At 53.3% G+C, this 18,014-nt stretch overlaps 1 protein-coding gene across 1 annotated transcript in view; it reads right to left on the reverse strand.

Moving 5' to 3' along the window:
- Positions 1-13,504: 13,504 nt before the first annotated feature.
- The window catches only part of CREB3L2 (cAMP responsive element binding protein 3 like 2), a 108,790-nt gene continuing 104,280 nt past the window's right edge, over positions 13,505-18,014 (reverse strand). Inside the window, exons 8-11 of the mRNA XM_007953795.1 lie at positions 17,335-17,434; positions 16,898-17,024; positions 15,107-15,323; positions 13,505-13,580 (exon numbers count right to left, since the gene is read on the reverse strand). Of these exons, the coding sequence (XP_007951986.1) occupies positions 13,505-13,580; positions 15,107-15,323; positions 16,898-17,024; positions 17,335-17,434 (520 nt within the window). The remainder of the gene's footprint in view (positions 13,581-15,106; positions 15,324-16,897; positions 17,025-17,334; positions 17,435-18,014) is intronic.

Here is an 18,014-nt window from a genome sequence, read left to right on the forward strand (position 1 = left end):
GTAGCATAGTGGCTAAGGTACTTGACTGCTAACCAGAAGGCTGGCGGTTCAAACCCACCAGCCACTCCTCAGAAGGAAGATGGGGCAATCTACCTCCGTAGTGATACTGCCTCAGAAACCCAAGGAGGGGTCGCTATGAGTCGGGTCCAACTGGATGGCACATAACAACAACAACAATTATTTTAATGGCCCCAAATCCAGACTCTTGTCGCACCGGACCAGGTGGGAGACAGGCATGGCTCTAGGCATTGGCTCTCAGGCTTTGTTCAGCGGGCAGGTAGCAGCGGCCGTGGTGGCAGCAGAGGTAGTGGCAGCGGCTGTGGGGCCAGGCTGCTCCTGCTGCTCAGGCAGAGGAGGCAGGACGTGCCCCACTCCCTCCCCACTGACTTCCTCTCACTCCACTCCCACAGCTGTTCCTCTGGCCTCCGCCAGCAGGTCCAGCATCGGCATCAGTGACAGTAAGGATAGCTAGCAGGTTTCAATGCAATGTTTCCACAATGTCCAAATCACATAATGTCCTGTTTCACAGAATGTCTCATGGATGGTTAGCAACGCATATCTATACATTTATCTGAACTCCTGTTCAACTCATTGTCTAGACTACTGCCTCTCAATCTTCAGTCATACACTGAATCAACTCTGAAAGGAGAAAAGAACTCTTACAGACTCCCACAGAACTCATTTCAATCCTTTAAATCCTAATTTTACTGAAAAATGTTTTACACAAACAAAGAAAAACATCCTCCTATTAGTTGTTTAGCCAGCTCCCGCTCATGGCCACCTCATAGGTAACAGAATGAGATGTTGCCTGGTCCTGCCCCATCTTCATGGTCACTGGCATATTCAAGTCCAATGTTGAGGCTATAGTGTTAATCCACCTCCCTGGGGGGTTCCTCGTTTTCACCAACCCTCTGCTTTACCAACCAGGATGACCTTTCTCTAGCGACTGGTCTTTTCTGATCATAGGTCCGAAGGAAGCAAGTCAAAGTCTTGGCATCCTTGCTTCTAAGGAGAATTCTGTTGTATTTCTGCTAAGACTGACTTTCCCTTCTTTTGGCAGTCCACGATACAGTCAACTTCCTTCGCCAGCACCACAATTTGAACACATCGATTCTTCCTCTGTCTTTTTCATTATCCACTTTTCTCATGCATCTGAGGCACACTGAAAGGACCATGGCTTGGGTCAAATACCCCTCAGTCAAGCAAAGTGCCCCTCTGCTTTTTAAAACGTTGAAGGACAATGTGCAGCAGAGTTGCTCCCATGCGATTTGTCATTTGATTTCTTGGCTGCTGCTTCCCTGGACTTATTAGCTACATAAAAATAAACCTCCAGCAGCTCCTAACTACAGCACACAATGACGCAACCGAGATATCAAAATTGCAGCATTGATTTAGTGTGACGGGCAGAGTTGCTTCCTTGACACTGGTTCACCACCTTCAACAAGAACATGATCCTGTTTGCTCGAGCAGGTTCTCCGGGGGCGGAGCCACCTATACGGCTGTTGCTGGTCATACTGTTGGACAGCAGGTACTGGGAAGTCTTTGCCCAGGCAGCCCTCACGGATGCCATTTGGCCTCACTTAGCACAGAGGTCTCATCTGCCTAATGATCCCACCTCTCTTCTTCCTCTGGTGATGCAGTGCCTAAGACATCTGACTGCTAACCAGAAGGTTGGTGGTTCAAACCCCCCAGCCACTCTGTGGCTCAGAAACTGGGCAGCAGATTTGCCCAGTGCAATACATTTGATTTCTTGACAGCTGCTTCCATAGGCATTGATTGTGCATCTCCATAAAATGAAATCCTTGACAACATCAATCTTTTCTCCGTGTATCATGATGTTGCTTATTGGTCCAGTTGTGGATTTCTGTTTTCTTTACAGGAAGGTATCATCAATCCTGGGGCTGCAGTCTTGAAAGGTGGAATTCGGTATGTCAGCTGTACGTCTCTTAGCTTCTGGCGGTCCCTGGAAAGCCTTGGAGTTCCTCGGCTTGAAGATGCACCCCTCCACTCTCAGCCTCCACCTGGGCTAGGAACATCAGTGTCGTGAACGTTGTCAAGGGCTGCATAAAGATACCAAAGTGTTCCCTTTCAGTTAGAAATAAGTATGGATCCCACTGACATTGCTTTTCAGCCTCAGAAAGCAATTCGATGAGCGGGTTTACAATGTGAGCTCTGAACTGTTTCCGGAACATTGCTCACTTCATCCAAGCTAATGGATAGCTGTAGGCTGGCAGTCAGAAGTTCACTGCTGTGTTTCCTGCCCCATGACTCAATGAACGTTAAATTCCAGTAACAGAGACGGGACGGCTGAAGCCACTCCGGGTGAGAGCTATGAAGAGGGAAGGAAGTTGGTGGGAAGAATGAGAAGATGTTATGGGCAAGAGCTGTGTTTGTTCCCTATGGCCCCGGAGTTGCCAAATGGGTGTCAGCTTTGCTTTCAATCTGCGAGTACTGAAGCTTTCAGCGTGCTGCGCTGACAGATGGCAAGGTAGAACTTTTTACCCTTCTGTTGGGACCTGTAATCGCATCAAACACAGTAAGTAGCTCCACAGGGCTGGTGTAATGTATTACAGGTAGTCCCTGGGTTACGAAGAGGATCAATTCCTAAGTGTGTCTTTAAGTTGAATTTATAGGCCAGTCAGAAAAACTGCGTCTGAGCCTCATTCAGCCCCAGGAGGGCAAGGCAAGGCACCAAGGCTCATTCATGATTTAAAAGCTGCCCCTGCAGCAAGTGAAGGTGGCCCTGAGGAAGAATTTGTTGCACCGTGGAGGTTGGTTCAATTGTTTCAAAGCTAAGGCAAATTTACACAGCGTTAAAGGGCAAGAATGGTTGTCCGTAAGGCAGACCTTTGTAACCCGGGGCTTACCTGTACTCTCTGAAAGAAAATACGCAGAGGCTTAGGGGAGTGCAGACGCAAGCAATGGATGCCACTAACAGGATAAAAATGGGGGAAATGGGAGAAATTCAAGATGTTTGTTTAGTTTGATAAGGAAAAAGCTAATGGCTGAGTCAATTATCATCTTACGGGAATGTCAGCGGGCTGTCAGAGAACAAACCCCTCCCCCCACAAAAAATGTCCATATTCCTCTAATAAATGTATAAATTCAGAAGTTTTTTGTTGTTCCACAAACACTAATTTTAAATATATATATATATATATCCTTAAGAACTCCCATTGTTTTCATTAACACTGTCTTCAGTTCCTCTATTAACAATGCCCAGAGAAGGCCCCTAATCTAATCATTCCACTTGAGCTCTCTGCTTCAAAGCCTTTGTCTCCTTAAATGGCCAAGGATGTTTTTTGTCTGCTTGTGCGAGGCGGGGTGTGGGAGCCCTCCCCAACAGTGCAGTGGGGCTGCTGGGCCTCTCAGAGAAAAGTGGATGGTGGAGAAGTGAAAGATATGAACGTCCTTTCTCCCTCCCGTGGTCTGCAGCTAAAGGCTGGTCAGGCGGGGAGAACCTAAGGTTCACCAGGACTCGAGTTCCTGCGAAAGCAGAAGCAGCCACTTCCGAAGCTGCTCCCAGCCATCAAACCCCTTCAGACTTGTGCCAGAAAGGCCACTGGCTCAGCCATCAGATTGCCCGAGACCCCTAAGCAGTTGGTGGTATTTGTCATGCAGCGTTGGCTGGAAAGCAGGTTCCATTGTAGCTACCTGCTCTGGGACTGCCATTTCTGGGCTGTTCACCAAATTCCAACATTTTCCCACAGTGACTTTACTGGCTGTGGTGTGAGGCCTAAAACTAAGGTCTGTTAGGACGTGTTGCCTTGACATCCAGTTGAATCGGGACAGCCTTGAATGGCCTCACTACAAGTTGGATCTCCACACAGCTCCTGCAGATAAGGTCCCCAAACAACCCTCTTTATCACACAGACCAGCCTGAGGAGCAGGTTTGAGCTCCCTGCCCACCTGCAGAATACTACAAACAATCCCATGCTCACTCACGAACCAGGGGGCACCTCACCCTCTTGTTACTACAAAGCACCTCCTCCTGAGTGTAACCACATGTGGCTCTGACTGGCAAGGGGTGCCCTCCTCCCCGAGGCTGTGTGCTTGACGAATAAGTTTCTGTCCATCTCATCTCCCAGTAGTGGGACTGTGTGTTCCGTTGTCCCCATAACCCTAGGGCAGGAATCCCACCCTCACCAGTGTGGTGAATGCTGTTGTTGTTGGGGGCCACTGAGATGATTTCAACTCACAGCAACCCCATGTGGCAGAGAAGAACTGCCCCACAGGGTTTTCTTGGCAGTAATCTTCACAGAGGCAGGTCACCAAGTCTTTTGCCCACGGAGCATCTGGGTGGCTCTGAAGTACCAACATTTCGGTTAACAGCTGAGCACTTAATCATTACTCCACCAGGGCTCCTCTTGGGGTAATGTGATAATTGGAGCTGTGTGTCAACTTGGCTAGACCACAATTCTGTGTGATTTAAGTAGTTGTGATGTAAGCTATTGCCATGACAGGATGGGATGTACATGTTTTGAGCAGCCAATCTGTTGAAAGGGAGTTTCCCTAGGGGTGTAGCCTGCTTCCAATATATTTAGGGACATCCTGGGAAAAAGAGACACTCTTCTGTGGATCGGGATCCTCTTGTGTTGCCTACAACCGTCTGTTAGCGAACAATCCACCATTTGGCCTGGAGATCTTGGATTCGTCATTCGCTGGAGTCAACAGCCAGTATGTACTGCCTGCCAACCTTGAGCTTGTCAGCCCCTGTAGCTGCGTGAGTCAGGAAAAGCCTCCAGCTTGACATTTGATCCAAGAACTTGGGACTTACCAGCTTCTATAAATGTGTGAGCCATTTTCCTAAGATAAATTTCTCTCTCTCCCTGGTAGCTCAAACCCACCAGCCACTCCTTGGAAGGAAGATGGGGCAATCTACTTCCGTAGTGATACTGCCTCGGAAACCCAAGGAGGGTTCACTTTGAGTCAGGTCTGACTTGAGGGCACATAACAAAAACAACAACATAGGGAGCTCTGGTCACATAGTGCCTGAGGCATTTGACTGCTAACCAGAAGGCTGGTGGTTCAAACCCACCCGCCACTCCTCAGAAGGAAGGTTGGGCAGTCTACTTCCATAGTGGTACTACCTCGGAAACCCAAGGAAGGACCACTATGAGTCAGGTCCAACTGGACGGCAGTGGGTGGTAGTGGTGGTGATCAGCCTCCTTGAAGACAAATCTGTTTATTTATCGAAGGGCCTTCACGTAGCTAAAATGATGTTAAACCCAAAAAGGACCTCATAAACTCTCAGATACCATAACAAGAAGTTAGCAGCAAATGTCTAAACTCGGTATGCCAAGTATTAGCACAGAAGTGCCTCATTTAGGTATAAAAGTAAATGAAACAAGAAATCAGAGTGGTTACCTCCAAGGCGTAAGACTGACAGTGTTTCCGTGTCCTCTACTTTCCTAGCTACGGACAATATCACTGCAATAAAATGCTTCACAAGCCGAACTGTTTTGCAGGAACACACTGTCATGGCTCTGACAGGACTCTTCCTAGTCTTTCTTTGGATTACATCATACATGTGTTCCCTCCCTGTGAGCTCCACTTCCGTCCCTGGTCCCAGACAATCCCTGCCCTGGAGTAGGGTCACAAGGAGTGACTGTGAGATGACCAAGGCCTTTCCTATTTTTTTTTTCTATATTCATTTGCAATAAAAATATCTCCAACCATCATAAAAAGCCACATCAACTGTTAAGAGTCATTTAAACGATGTTAGCAGAGTCTGTGTTGTTGTTGTTATGTGTCCTGGAGTCATAGCCACCCCTCCTTGGGATTCCGAGACGGTATCTCTACGGAAGCAGATTGCCCAACCTTCCTTCTGAGGAGTGGCTAGTGGGTTTGAACCACCAGCCTTCTGGTTAGCAGTCAAGTGCCTTAGGAACTGTAACACCAAAGCTCCTAAGGAGTCTATGGGAGGCACAACGGCTAACCACTTGGCTGCTGACCAAAAGGCTAGCGGTTCAAAACCCCCTAGCAGTGCTGCATAAGGTAGGCCTGGCGATGAGCTTCAGAAAGGTCAGCCTTGAAACCCCACAGTTCCACTCTGACACACGTGGGGCGCCAGGAATCCGAGTTGGCTTGCTGGCACCTGGTTGGTTAGCACACAGTAAACACATGAGTCATAGGGGTAACCAGAATGAGCACAGGAGAGGAATAGTTTCGGGATTAAAGGCACCTCTTCTGTCCCAGTGGTTCTAAGTAGGTAGGTGGTTTCATTCTCCACCAATGTTTACATTTCCTCTTTTCAGGGACGCTTCTTCCTTTGAAGGCATCCTAGTGGCCCAGTGGTTAAGTGTTCAGCTGCTACCAAAATGTCTGCGGTTCCAACTCACCAGCGAGAAAGGTGAGACAGTTTGCTTTTGCAAAGATTTCAGCCTTGGAAGCCCTCTGGGGTAGTTCCACTCTGTCCTCTATGGGCGCTGTCAGTTGGAATTGACTACACAGCAGTGGATGTGGTTTGGGTTTTGCTTCCAGTGGGTTTGGTTTGGGATTTACTTCTGTGAAGATTGACAGCCTTGGAGACCCTGTGGGCAGTTCCACTCTGTCCTCTAGGGGCGCTGTGAGTCAGAATTGACTGCACGGCACTGGGTGTGGTTGGGGCTTTGCTTTCCAGTGGGTGTGGTTTAGGCTCTGCTTCTGTGAAGATTGACAGCCTTGGAGACCTTGTGGGCAGTTCCACTCTGTCCTCTAGGGGCGCTGTGGGTCTGCATCACCTCCAGGGTGGCAGGTTTCCGCCTCTGAAACAGCGCGAGTGCATAGCATCAGTCACACAGCCCTCAAGAAACTGAACCGACCTGTCTGCTGGACATCGTGGCTCCGAGGAGTGGTTGCAAACACTCTGGCAGCCCTGCTTCGTGGGCTATTCGGAGACAGACTGGAGAGCAATGCAGCAGTGTGCGCAGCAGCCCCGAGGTACCCTCAGTGGCTATTCCATCCCTCCACCTTCACACAGGGCGAAGGGCGAAGGGCAAAGGGCAAAGGGCTGAGCCTTGGGTGCTCGTGGGCCAGAAAACTGCCGGGAGAAAACAGTGTGTGTGAAACTGTGGAATGGAAAACGAATTTGCTCTGTAAACTTTCAGCCAATCGAGAAAAAGAAAAACAACACTGCCAAGGGGCACAGCCTATCAGGAGACAGCGCCCCCTGGTGGTCCCGGCCTGGCTCACAGATGCTAGGGACCAAGTGCCGTCAGCCCCCAAGCGGCGACTTGGACAATTTCACAGATGACTGGATGGGCGTCTCGCTTGGTCTTCCACTCTGTGCTGATGGGCATGTTGTGTGTGTCCCACACCCAGGGATCAAACCCAGTGGAGCATCCAAACGGCCCCCTTGTGGAACGGGCTCACTTCGACGGGCGACCAAGCCCACGTTTGGAGGAACCTTGTGCGACCAGGGCACGCACAGCGACAAGCAGGCTCCCGGAGGAGGGGCTGGGGTGGGACGGGGGTGGGGCGATGGCAGCTGCCTCCTGACCCTGCGCCGTAGCACTGGCTGCGTCAGGACCCAGCCCCGCCTTCACCACGCCCACTTCTTCAGCCCAGCACCGTGGGCCACCATCACTCCACCTTCCCACAGCTGGCCCGCGGGTCCACTAGACAACACATGCATGAGGCTGGTGGAAGGCACAGGTCTTCTGCAAGTGCAACTGGGAAAAAAAAATACATACATAAATATATATACATTTGACATCATCAGCAAAGATGTATTTCCCGGCTTGGTGTCCCTGGGTGGTGCCAACGGTGTACGTGCTCAGCTGTTTAACAGGAAGGTTGGCGGTTCGAGATCACCCAGAGGTGCACTGAGGACCAGCCCGGTGATCCCGGGAAACTCCCTGCAGCATAGCTGCGCCGACACACGCAGGCCGTCATGAGTTGGATTAACTGCTCAGCAGCCGGCGTTACCCTGACCCACAGGCCCGCCTGTGCCCTCCGAGATGCCCTCGGGGCTGGAATGGCCTCTGATTTGACCTTTCAGTGCTCACAGAGGGCTCTCAAAATAGGACGTGCCCCTGCCAGGGGTGGCAGTACTGCCTTCCCCATCAGCTCCGGAGAGGAGAAAGGAGGTGGGGGGTGTTACAACAGTTCTCCCCGGGAAAGGCCCCACTCTGTGCAGGAACCAAGAGGGAGACAGTCAAGATGCCCAGGGGAAAAGGAAGCAAGGGGTCACTGCTCCCCAAGTCTGGTCTGCTTAGGCTTGCTGCTGAAAGACAAAATTTTTTTCTCAGGTGGGGATGCCACGAGGTTTCAGTCTCTAACCCAACAGCCAGACACCGCTTCAGAGGCTCAGGGGTCCACTCTCTGCGAGGGAGAGAAAGGGCATCTGGATTCAGGGCTGGTGGTGGGTGCCAGCCCCTTTACTCAGCCTCTCAGCGGGGCTTCGCAAGCAGCTGTGCCCCAGACGGCCTCAGAGGCTGCTGGGGTCCCAGCAACTTTCTCCAACACCCAGACGGAGGGAGCACCATCGAATCCACAGGGTTGGAAGCAGAGTCAGGAGGAGGTGCAGGAGCGCCGAAGACGGCCAGGCCAGTCTCGGGGAGCGCCGTCGGCACCTGTCCCAGAGACCCGGGCAGCCTCACTGTCTCGTCCTGCCCAGGTGAGCCCCGGGCTCCACACCAGTGGCTTCCTGGCAGCGCCTTTCAGCTCAGAGGAGGGGCCATCAGGAGAGACACGGCTCAGCTCACGTCCACAGGCCCATGAGCAAAACAAAAGCCAAATGCTTTTATAACCAGATTACTGGGATTTTAAAGACTGGGCAACGTTTTACGATTTCAGGAAAGTATTTATTTGCGAGAAATGGAAATACAAAAGCATAGCAATTTTGTTTTTTTTTTCCCAAAAAAAAAAACTAAGTCCACGGCCCCTACATTTATTTTTGGTGTTCACTTAGCTGTGACACGGGATCAACATGCACATACAATGAGGTGCACAGGACAGATGACGGAGCACGTGGGCCGAGTTCATCCCCTGCAGGGCTGTGTAACCTGCTACAAAGAGGAAAGCCCTGCGGCAGGGACAGGGTCGCAGTCCCGAGTCCGCTCACAGTGTCACAGTGCTGGTGGCTCACAGACTCAGAAGGCATTTTTCTCTGGAAGGGAGGTTTCCCAAGTACTGCAGGTCCCCAGGGCACAAAGCCTTGTTCTCCACTGAGCAGAGGAGGGGACAGAGAATCAGCGGAGCCCCAACCCCTGGCTTCCTTTCCCAGGATGCAAAGCCCACCAGCGGGGCCCACATGAGGTGGGATGAAAGACTGGGTGAACATCTGTGGGCACGTCCAGCATGAGTCCAGGCCGTGCTCTCGCCCTGCAGGGCCGTCGTGGGCGGACATGATGTTCCCCACAGCATAAAGGTCTGGTGAGCTCATAGGAAGGAACAAACTGCCAATCCACCCAACTGCAGACCTTCCCACATCACAGCTGCCAACCGTCGCACTGTGACGGGCCACGGAGGCGGAGTCATCCTGCGTTCTATACACTCAAGACTGGAAACTCACCGAGCCCAGCGCTGCTGACACCTGGTCAATGCTCAAGAAATGCCATTTCCACTCCTTCTAGAAAACAAGATCAAGCCTTCCTGAACCCAGATACAACAGCCCCACGTCCTCTGCCTGCATGAAGCCTCCAGGTTCAGGTGCACTGGAAATCCATGGGGGAGATAATGACCTCGCTGGCCTCTCTAAACATAGTGCAGCCAGATAATGGGACTCCTGGCTGGAGTACATGCTCTTCCCCGGATGTGCAAATCGGACAGGGACTCGGTTTTAGGAAACCATTTTTGAGCCTTGGGGAAATGGGTCCGTTCAGTCTAGGACTGTAAGGCTACGTATACAATATTCCGTGGACCTGGGGCTCACCCTGGACTCACATGTAAGGCATGTGTAAGGCACAGATAGGTATCTTTAAAGGAGGAATGTGTATGCACATACGTGACAGAGACAGTCACTCAGCCAGCCAGAGCTCTAACCAGTTATGGATTGAATTATGCTTTCCAAGTGTCTGTGTTTTCCATCCTAACCTAGACACATCACGGGGCCTCTTTTCACCTACAAGCAGGCAACGTATACAACTGCACATCAAACCAACAAGTGGATTTAAATAAAAATATGAACGACTCTAATGAATGAAGACCAGGGGTCAGAAGATTGCTGGGGTCCTATCCAGATGGCAATGTGATTTTTGTTTTGTTTCTTAATAAGAATACAAATTTATTGTCTCACGGTTCTCGAACCTTGTTGCCACTATCAGCCTCTTTTCACCCCCAGCCACCCAAGGGAGCACGGCTACCTTGCCTGTTTTCTCTCCTGGGGGTGGGTGCCTCCATTTCAAAGTTGTGCTCACACACACATCTTGGGGGACAGCTGGAGGAGGTGGTCCCATAAGGGCCTGATTCTGGCTTTATGCTTTGCTCAGTCTGAGGAGACAGGAGGGAGTACATGGAGGGGAGACCCCAGAAAGCTGAAGAATCTCAATGAGACGCCAATGCCAACACTGCTGGGCACCGAGGGGTCAACTCAGCGCCTGCTCTGTGAGTGCAGCAGGGCCATGGCTTCCCTGGGCATTCGAGCGAAACAGAAAGACTTGGGGGAATAACAAACACGGTCTTTAGAGCTGGCTGCTAAATAAGGTGATGGAAACCTGCCTTCATAATCTATGGATGAGGTCCCCAAATCAAACGTCTTCGCATTAATTCAAAAAGGCGAATAAACTCTTCTACACTGGTGTCAGAGCTCACCCTTGTCCCCGGCCATATGTCTACCCACCACTCTCTGTATGTGAGCAGGACTCCAGGGTCCAAGCACATCAGACTGATCCTGCAGCCAGCCCGCTGCCTTTCACTCAGCCTCCATCTTCAAGTGCAAAGTCGAGAGAACCATGCTGACTGATGCTCGGGCTCACCCGGGATAAGGCCGGGCTCCCTGGACTTCTCCAAGTCATCTCCGTAACCAGAGGAACCACAGAGGTGGCGGGACACCTATCTACATGACGGAAAATGCGATCAACTTATTTCTTCTTTGGAGTCCCTGGGTGGTGCAAATGGTTAATGCACTCGGCTAACCGAGAGACTGAGGTTCAAGTCCACCCGGGGCGGCTGGGAAGAAGGGCCCGGTGATCTCCTTCTGGGAAACGAGGCATGGAACTCGCTGGAGCACAGTCCTCCTTTGACACACGTGGGTCACTGTGGTATTTACATAAAAACGTACAGAGAGGGGCGAGTCTGCAGGGGCCCACACTTCTCACATCCTACCCGGGCCCTGGAGGAGCTCAAGCAGGAGAGATAAGGCAGACAGGGGCAGAGGCGGGAGGCTGCTGGCAAGCCCCCGTCCCCTGGCCCAGCCTGGTGTGCATCCGTGAGAACCAGGCAGACACAGCGTTACCAGGACAGCTTCCACACACCACCAAGGAGAAGAGTTAGGCTGTTGCCTCCCTGAGCTTCCCCACCACACCTGAGAGCTCCAAATGCACCAGAGCAGACAAGCTGGAACCCGCTCACGTGTGCAGCAAACCCAGTTACCGCTGTGGAATCAAAGGCCGTGGGTGGGTTTAATCCCTCGTCAGTACAGATGCCGATGACAATGCAGGCAGCTGGCAGACAGAGAGGGCAGAGGAGAGAGAGAGACACACAGAGAGAGAGACCCTCTCGTTCCCAGCGCTTCAGCTGTTGTAGGAGGTGCTGTTGAGTTGAGTCTGACGCCATGCATAGGGTCCCCGTGTACAAAGGAACGAAACCCCGCCCAGTCCGGCGCCATGCCCACAATCATTGCTGCGTGGAGCCCACCGCTGCAGCCACTGTGTCCATCCATCTTGTTGAGGGTCTTCTTCTTCATGGCCGACCCCTAGCTTTACCAAGCATGTTGTCAGGCGCTGTCCAGTTGGTGCCAACTCACAGTGTTCCTGGGTCCAACAGATGAAACGCCGTGCCGTCCTGTGCCCGCAGTCACCGCTATGTCTGAGCCCACTGCTGCAGCCACAGTGACAATCCATCCATCTCACTGAGGGGCTTCCTCCTCCTCACTGACCCTCTACTTTTCCAAGCATGATGTCCTTCTCCAGGGACCTGTCCCTCCTCCTAACGCATCCAAAGCACATGAGACGAAGTCTCCCCATTCTCACTTCTAAGAAGCATCCTGGCTGTGCCTCCACTTCTACTAGTAATAAAATACAAAATGTAAGTACGTTTCCTAGGCGAAATCTTTACAAGCCAGGAGACACACTTCGGGGAGCTGCTGAATGATACAATACAAAGGCAACTTCCATTTCTGGGTTGTAAGAAAAAGGAAAGTTTTTTTTCTTTAACTACAAAAGTTACTTTTACTCATTAAAAAAGAGAAGTCAAAGCAGGGAGGTGGGTTAGGTCGTCTCTTTGGGTGAACTGCAAAGCAGCAAACTTGATTATAAAGGGAAGAATGTGGGTACACAAAGGGCACCTCCACCAGCCCAGGAAGGCGCCCCAGGCCCTCTCCTGGTTGAGGCTGGGAGAGAGGAAGGCTGAGCAGGAACAGGGCTGGGGGCAGAGGCAGGTGTGGAGACAAGCTGGCAAGGCTGTCCACAGTCCCTGTTGTCAGGGTCCCCTCCATACGGGACGCAGGACAATAAACGCTCAGGCCAAGGAGCAGCAGAGCAGAGCGTGGCACATGCCATCACACTCTGAGCTCCCTCTACAGGGGACGCTACGTAAGGGGTCTCTGGGCATCACTCACAGACCTCTAGTCAGAGGGAAAGGCCACAAAGCAGGGCCTGGGGGCAATGGGACGCAGAGCTGACCATGCTCTCTCTCATAAGTCGACAGAAGCTCTGCTGGCCTGGGAGAGGCATGGAACCTTCAGTGTGGGGGCTGACAGGCAGCCCCTGAACGCTAATAAATACTATTTACACATGGGGAGGAGAAGCCGGGGAGGTGGAACTGGGGCTTGTGGGAACCAGCGTCGGGGATCCTACGAGCAGCAAGGGGACAGACGCGCCTGGAGGAGAGCCTGAGGCCTTCGGGCACCGCACGTGTGGCCTGAGATGCCAGGCCACTGCCACGACGGGGCGAGGACAGAGCGGAGGGTGTGATGGGACGCCCAGGCCCTGGGCTGCAGTCGGAGCCCCGGGAGGAGGACAGGAGGATGCGGGACCGGGAGTGCGATGTGTTTGTGGCCGGAGTCTCGGGTCTCAAACAAACGAGAGTCATCTCTCCCTCCCAGAGGCGAGGATCCCGCAGGATCTTTTTGGCACTATCGGTGGAAACAAGCCCGCTCGTTCCACGCCCAGCCCCACACCATTTCCTACGGCAGTAAGAGATGGAGGGACAGGCAAACACTGACTCCGTGCTGCGGGGGACACGGAGACGGGGGTAGGATGCTCCCACTGCCCGCAGACACACAGCCTCCTGCCATCCATAGCCCCCAACGCCCATCCACTGCTTCATCAAGATCGGGCAGCACAAAGGAAAAAGCTTATGACAGGTGGTTTGGGGATGAGGAAGTGGGGTTAGGAGGAAGGGGTGGGTGGAGGTCGCCTCTTTAAAAGGTGGTGTTCACTCTTCTGTCGAGCTGGACAACTTTCAACGTTTCGTTCCCCTCCAGCTTGGAGCTGACCCTGTGAAGGCACAGACAGGGAGAAATGTATTACCCCTTGTGTTTTGCCGTGTGACACGATCCTTCCACCACTGCCATTCTGTGAGATGGCCCATGTGTGTCTCCCAACCTTTTCCCCCCAAACAGCAATTCTCTGTCTTCAGTGTCTCCACGACCAGGCTCCCTCACCATCCACATTCTAATCTGCACCCCCACCCAAGGGCTGACATCCCAACCCAACATGGAGGCAAGATGCAGGCGTGTTCCACACTGCTTCAAAGTCCTTTACTAACAGGGCATGGTCGGCCCTTTGTTAGACTCTGGGAAGAGGGTGATACGGTCTCATTCCCATTCTAGAACAGCTCATAAGCCAGATAAAGATAAAAAAATGAACTAACTCGAAATAACAATAAATATCATAACAGACAATCACCAACCATCCACACCTAACCGTGTGTGTGTGTGCAAGTCCTCCTTCCGTGGTGACGGGTATACCCAGGTCCCTCCCCTTCCTCAGTAACAATACGTGTGGTCCTATAGAGCCCAGGAGGTACAGTGGTTGAATGCATGGCTGCTAACTGAAAGGTCAGTGGTTCGAACCCACGAGCCGCTCCATGGAGGCAATTTGCTTCTGTACAGACTGACAGCCTTAGTCAGAAAACTGACTAAGACTTAGACTGAAACCCTATGGGGCAGTTCTATTCTGTCCTACAGAGTCACTATGAGCCAGAACTGGCTTGACAGCCGTGCGTTTGATATTTGGCTCAGTAGCCCTATAAGCCCTATGTTTATAACAGGAATTTCCGCCATTACTGTCTAGAGGCAACAACTCAGACCAGGAGCCACTCACACCTTCATTTCAATACGGGGACGTGTGCACACACAATGCTGTGATATAGATATAGATGCATGATTGTTATGAAGACAGAGTCACTGGCACGTAAATTATAAAAGTGTACATTGATACACATCACACTGCTGCTAGTTGCTGTCCAGTAGATTCTGACCTGTGGAGACCCCACATGTGCAGAGCAGAACTGCTCTGTAGCGTTTCTGGCCGTTCCTTTCAAGAGCAGATTGCCAGGCCTGCCTCCCAAGTTGCCTCTGGATTGGTTCAAACTGCCAACCTTTTGGCTAGCAGAGGTGCGCTTAAGCAATCGTGCCACCCAGGGACTCCGACGTGCACCGCCATGTATGTGCTCCAGCTGGAAGGAAGCGGACGTCTGTCTCCAGGTTGTGTGTGGACGGTGCGACCCAGTTGTATGCTTGCCTGTGTGGCTCTGGGGGGAGGACGAGGACAGCGCTCCCCCTCCTGGGGCCACCACTGCCAGCCCCTTGCTGACGCAGCAGACACAGGTCTTGTCCCATTCTCGGCTCAGGGCCACTGCTGACAAGCAGCAGACTCCCACGGCCCCTGCTTCTATAAGCAGCGCCTGACGAGGTAGGGGAAGGGGACAGGCCAGGTCCAGGATAAGCCCTGCCTCCCACTCCATGGTGATGACTACGGCCCCCCAGGCACCAAGGGGGAAGCAGGTGCATCTCACTCACAGGTGCTTCTGGAGCTGCAGGAGCATGGCCTTCTCCAGGCTCGTCTCATTCGACAGCACGAACTGGGGCAGATCCACGTCCGGCTGGGACCCCAGCCCTGGCGGCCGGAGCAGGGAGGACCCCCTGTCCCAGCCCCCCAGCTCCCCCGGCGAGGCCGCGCTGGGCGTCTCCTCCAGGGGAGAGTGCTCCTCATAGGTGAGCAGGTTCCTGGACCTCACTGAGGACAGAGCAGAGCAACAATGAGCCGGGGACCCCAGGGTGCACACCTCCCCTCACCAACACCGGGGCAGGGGGACAAAGAGGACACGGGTGCCCTCATGACCCAGGATGAGGGTGCCAACTGGAGGTGGCGTTCCATAAAGTTTGTAACAATTGCACAGCATGTGAAGAGCAAGAAGACAGAAAACAAGCACAAAGCTAACCGCCACCCTGATCACACCAAAAAACACAACGCCCCAAGACTGAGCCCACAGACACCCTTCAACCTGGAGCTGAGCCCACCCCAGGACCACTGTGCAGCCAAACAGCAGACAGGCCTATGAAGCAAACAGTAACACTCAGGAGGAACGTGCTCCTCAGAACAAAACCCCATGAGACCGAGGGCAGCATCTGCCTCTAAACAAAGCTCAGACGGCAGAATGGGCAGGAAAGAAGGACAAGAGGGGAGGCACGGGCAAGGTGCTGCTACATGAGAGGGTTACAACCAATGTCACCAAAGGAAACACGTAGGAACTGCTGATGGAAAACTAATCTGCTCTATAAACTTTCATCAAACCACAATGACAAAAAGAAAAACAGAAAGAAAGAAGGACAACTGCCTAGAGACAACAACCTACATACAATGGGTGCCCCACACCAGGGGGTGAGCACAGCCAGCTACAGTTAGAAGCACCCCACCGAGGAGCCCTAAAGGAAGACAAGGGACCAGGACAGGACACTACATTTTCCTCTCAGCACCTGGAGCAAGGGCAAGACCAAGCCATCGGCCAACAGGCAGAGAGGGTCTGGCCAGGACGGAGCCAGGAGGCCCTGTGGCAATCCTCTACAACACGGAAGCAGCACTCCCATAGGCTCCCACTGAAATTCAGGGACGCGTTACCCTGGCAAGCAAAGACTTCCTGACCGGCTAGCACCTCCGCCATAAACCCGGCAGGGAAACACCTGCCAGGGAGACCAAGGTCACCCAGAGCGCCAATGCTGTCCCGACTCCAGGTCCGTGACCTTGCCATTCCACACTGGTTCCCCTCAGTGTCTGGTCTTCACATGACACCTTCACTCCACACATATTTAAAGGGGGTAACGGCCGGTGAGATTACCATCACTTCCTATCCAAGGCCTGAGTTTCCAAACCCCCTCAACCTTGGGTATAATGTTTTTTAATGCAGATGGATTCTTTCATTTTAGAAACCCTTGCCGTGGTAACAGACAACTTGACTAGGGGGAGGCAGAAACACAGGGGTGCCCTTAAATCTCATGGAAAGTTTAATGCCCCCTACCCCACACCCAAAGTTTATATCCCTCCTACTGCCATCAGCGCTTATGAAGGAGAAGTCAGAATCTATCAGAGAACGTAATCTAGAGCAGCGGAGTCTGGAACGTTCTGGGCGCCTCCGTCCAGTAGGGGAGGGGCCCCAGGGGAGGACCAGCAGCCTGGCCCCACTTCCCTCTCCCCTCCCTCCCTCTGGAGAAGCACAGAAACTGGACACATTCACGAGACCCCTTTCAGAAAGCTGAGGAACCCAGTTCTCGAGACGGGAGCAGCCACTCCCAGGTGGCCGAGCGGCTGCTTACCCACAGAGGCTGTGTACGTCTCCGGCGTGGAGTGCTGGCTGGGCAGGGCCATCTTTGTGGCAGAGGGGTAGGGCCCAGAGCCCTGGAAAATGCTGCCGAATGCCACCGCGAAGCACAACACGACGACCTGAGGGGGCAGAGCAGGGCAGGTGAGTCCAGGGCCCAGAGGGCGCTCCCCGACCCCGGGGCAGACAACGCCCAGATGCTCAAGCCCAGCGGTCTGCTCCCACACGCAAGGCCTGGCAAGATGGTAGGGGCCTGCAGGCTGAGCCCCAGGCGGGGAGACTGGGAGCTGGGGGAGGGCGGGTGGGTGCAAGTGGGTACGTGAGCCCCAGGAGGGGAGACTGGGAGCTGGGGGAGGGCGGGTGGGTGCAAGTGGGTACGTGAGCCCCAGGAGGGGAGACTGGGAGCTGGGGGAGGCGGCCCTGGGGACCCACCATGAGGCAGGTGCCAGTCTGCGTGCCGGCTAACTTGCAGGTCCGAGAAACCTTGCCCATCACCAAGGTCTGCAGCTTCTGCAGCTGCTGAAGGAGAGTCCTGCAAACACAACAAAGAAAACCATGAAGGAGGAGGTCCCAGGGGCACGAACAGTCTGCACTCAGCCAGGAGCCTGAAGGTCAGCAGTTCAAGCCCCGCAACGGCACCACGGCAGAAACCGGCCTGGCGACCCGCTTCTGCCAACATCACAGCCAAGAAACCCCCTGGGCAAGTTCTACTCTGTAACCAGGGCCCCTAAGTCACAAACCACAGTCAACGGCAACAAAGTGCTCCCTCCCAGTCTCTCTCCTGGGCTCGGGGAGGTACAGCTGCCACCGGTGGCTCTGTGCCTGGCTTTGGACAAAGAGGTCCAAGGGAGACGCCCCGGGAAGCAGCAGACAGACCTTCACTGGGGAAGCAGGGAGGCTGCGTGTTGTGCTGGGGGAGCTGCACTTGGCGTGGGGTGGGACACCCTTCCCAGACTCGGGAACGGCTGTACTGCGGCCAGTGCCATGACAAAGGTGACAACGACCCTGACTCTAACAGTCTATAATCTGACTGTTAGACGCACAAACACGCGGCCCCCGACAGACGTCTCAGGTGGGACTGGGGGAGGCCAGCAGCGGGGTGCCCTGCACGG

The sequence above is a fragment of the Orycteropus afer genome, unplaced genomic scaffold, assembly GCF_000298275.1.
Source record: "Orycteropus afer afer isolate SDZICR_OR568_19922 unplaced genomic scaffold, OryAfe1.0 scaffold00413, whole genome shotgun sequence".
Lineage (NCBI taxonomy): Eukaryota > Metazoa > Chordata > Mammalia > Tubulidentata > Orycteropodidae > Orycteropus > Orycteropus afer.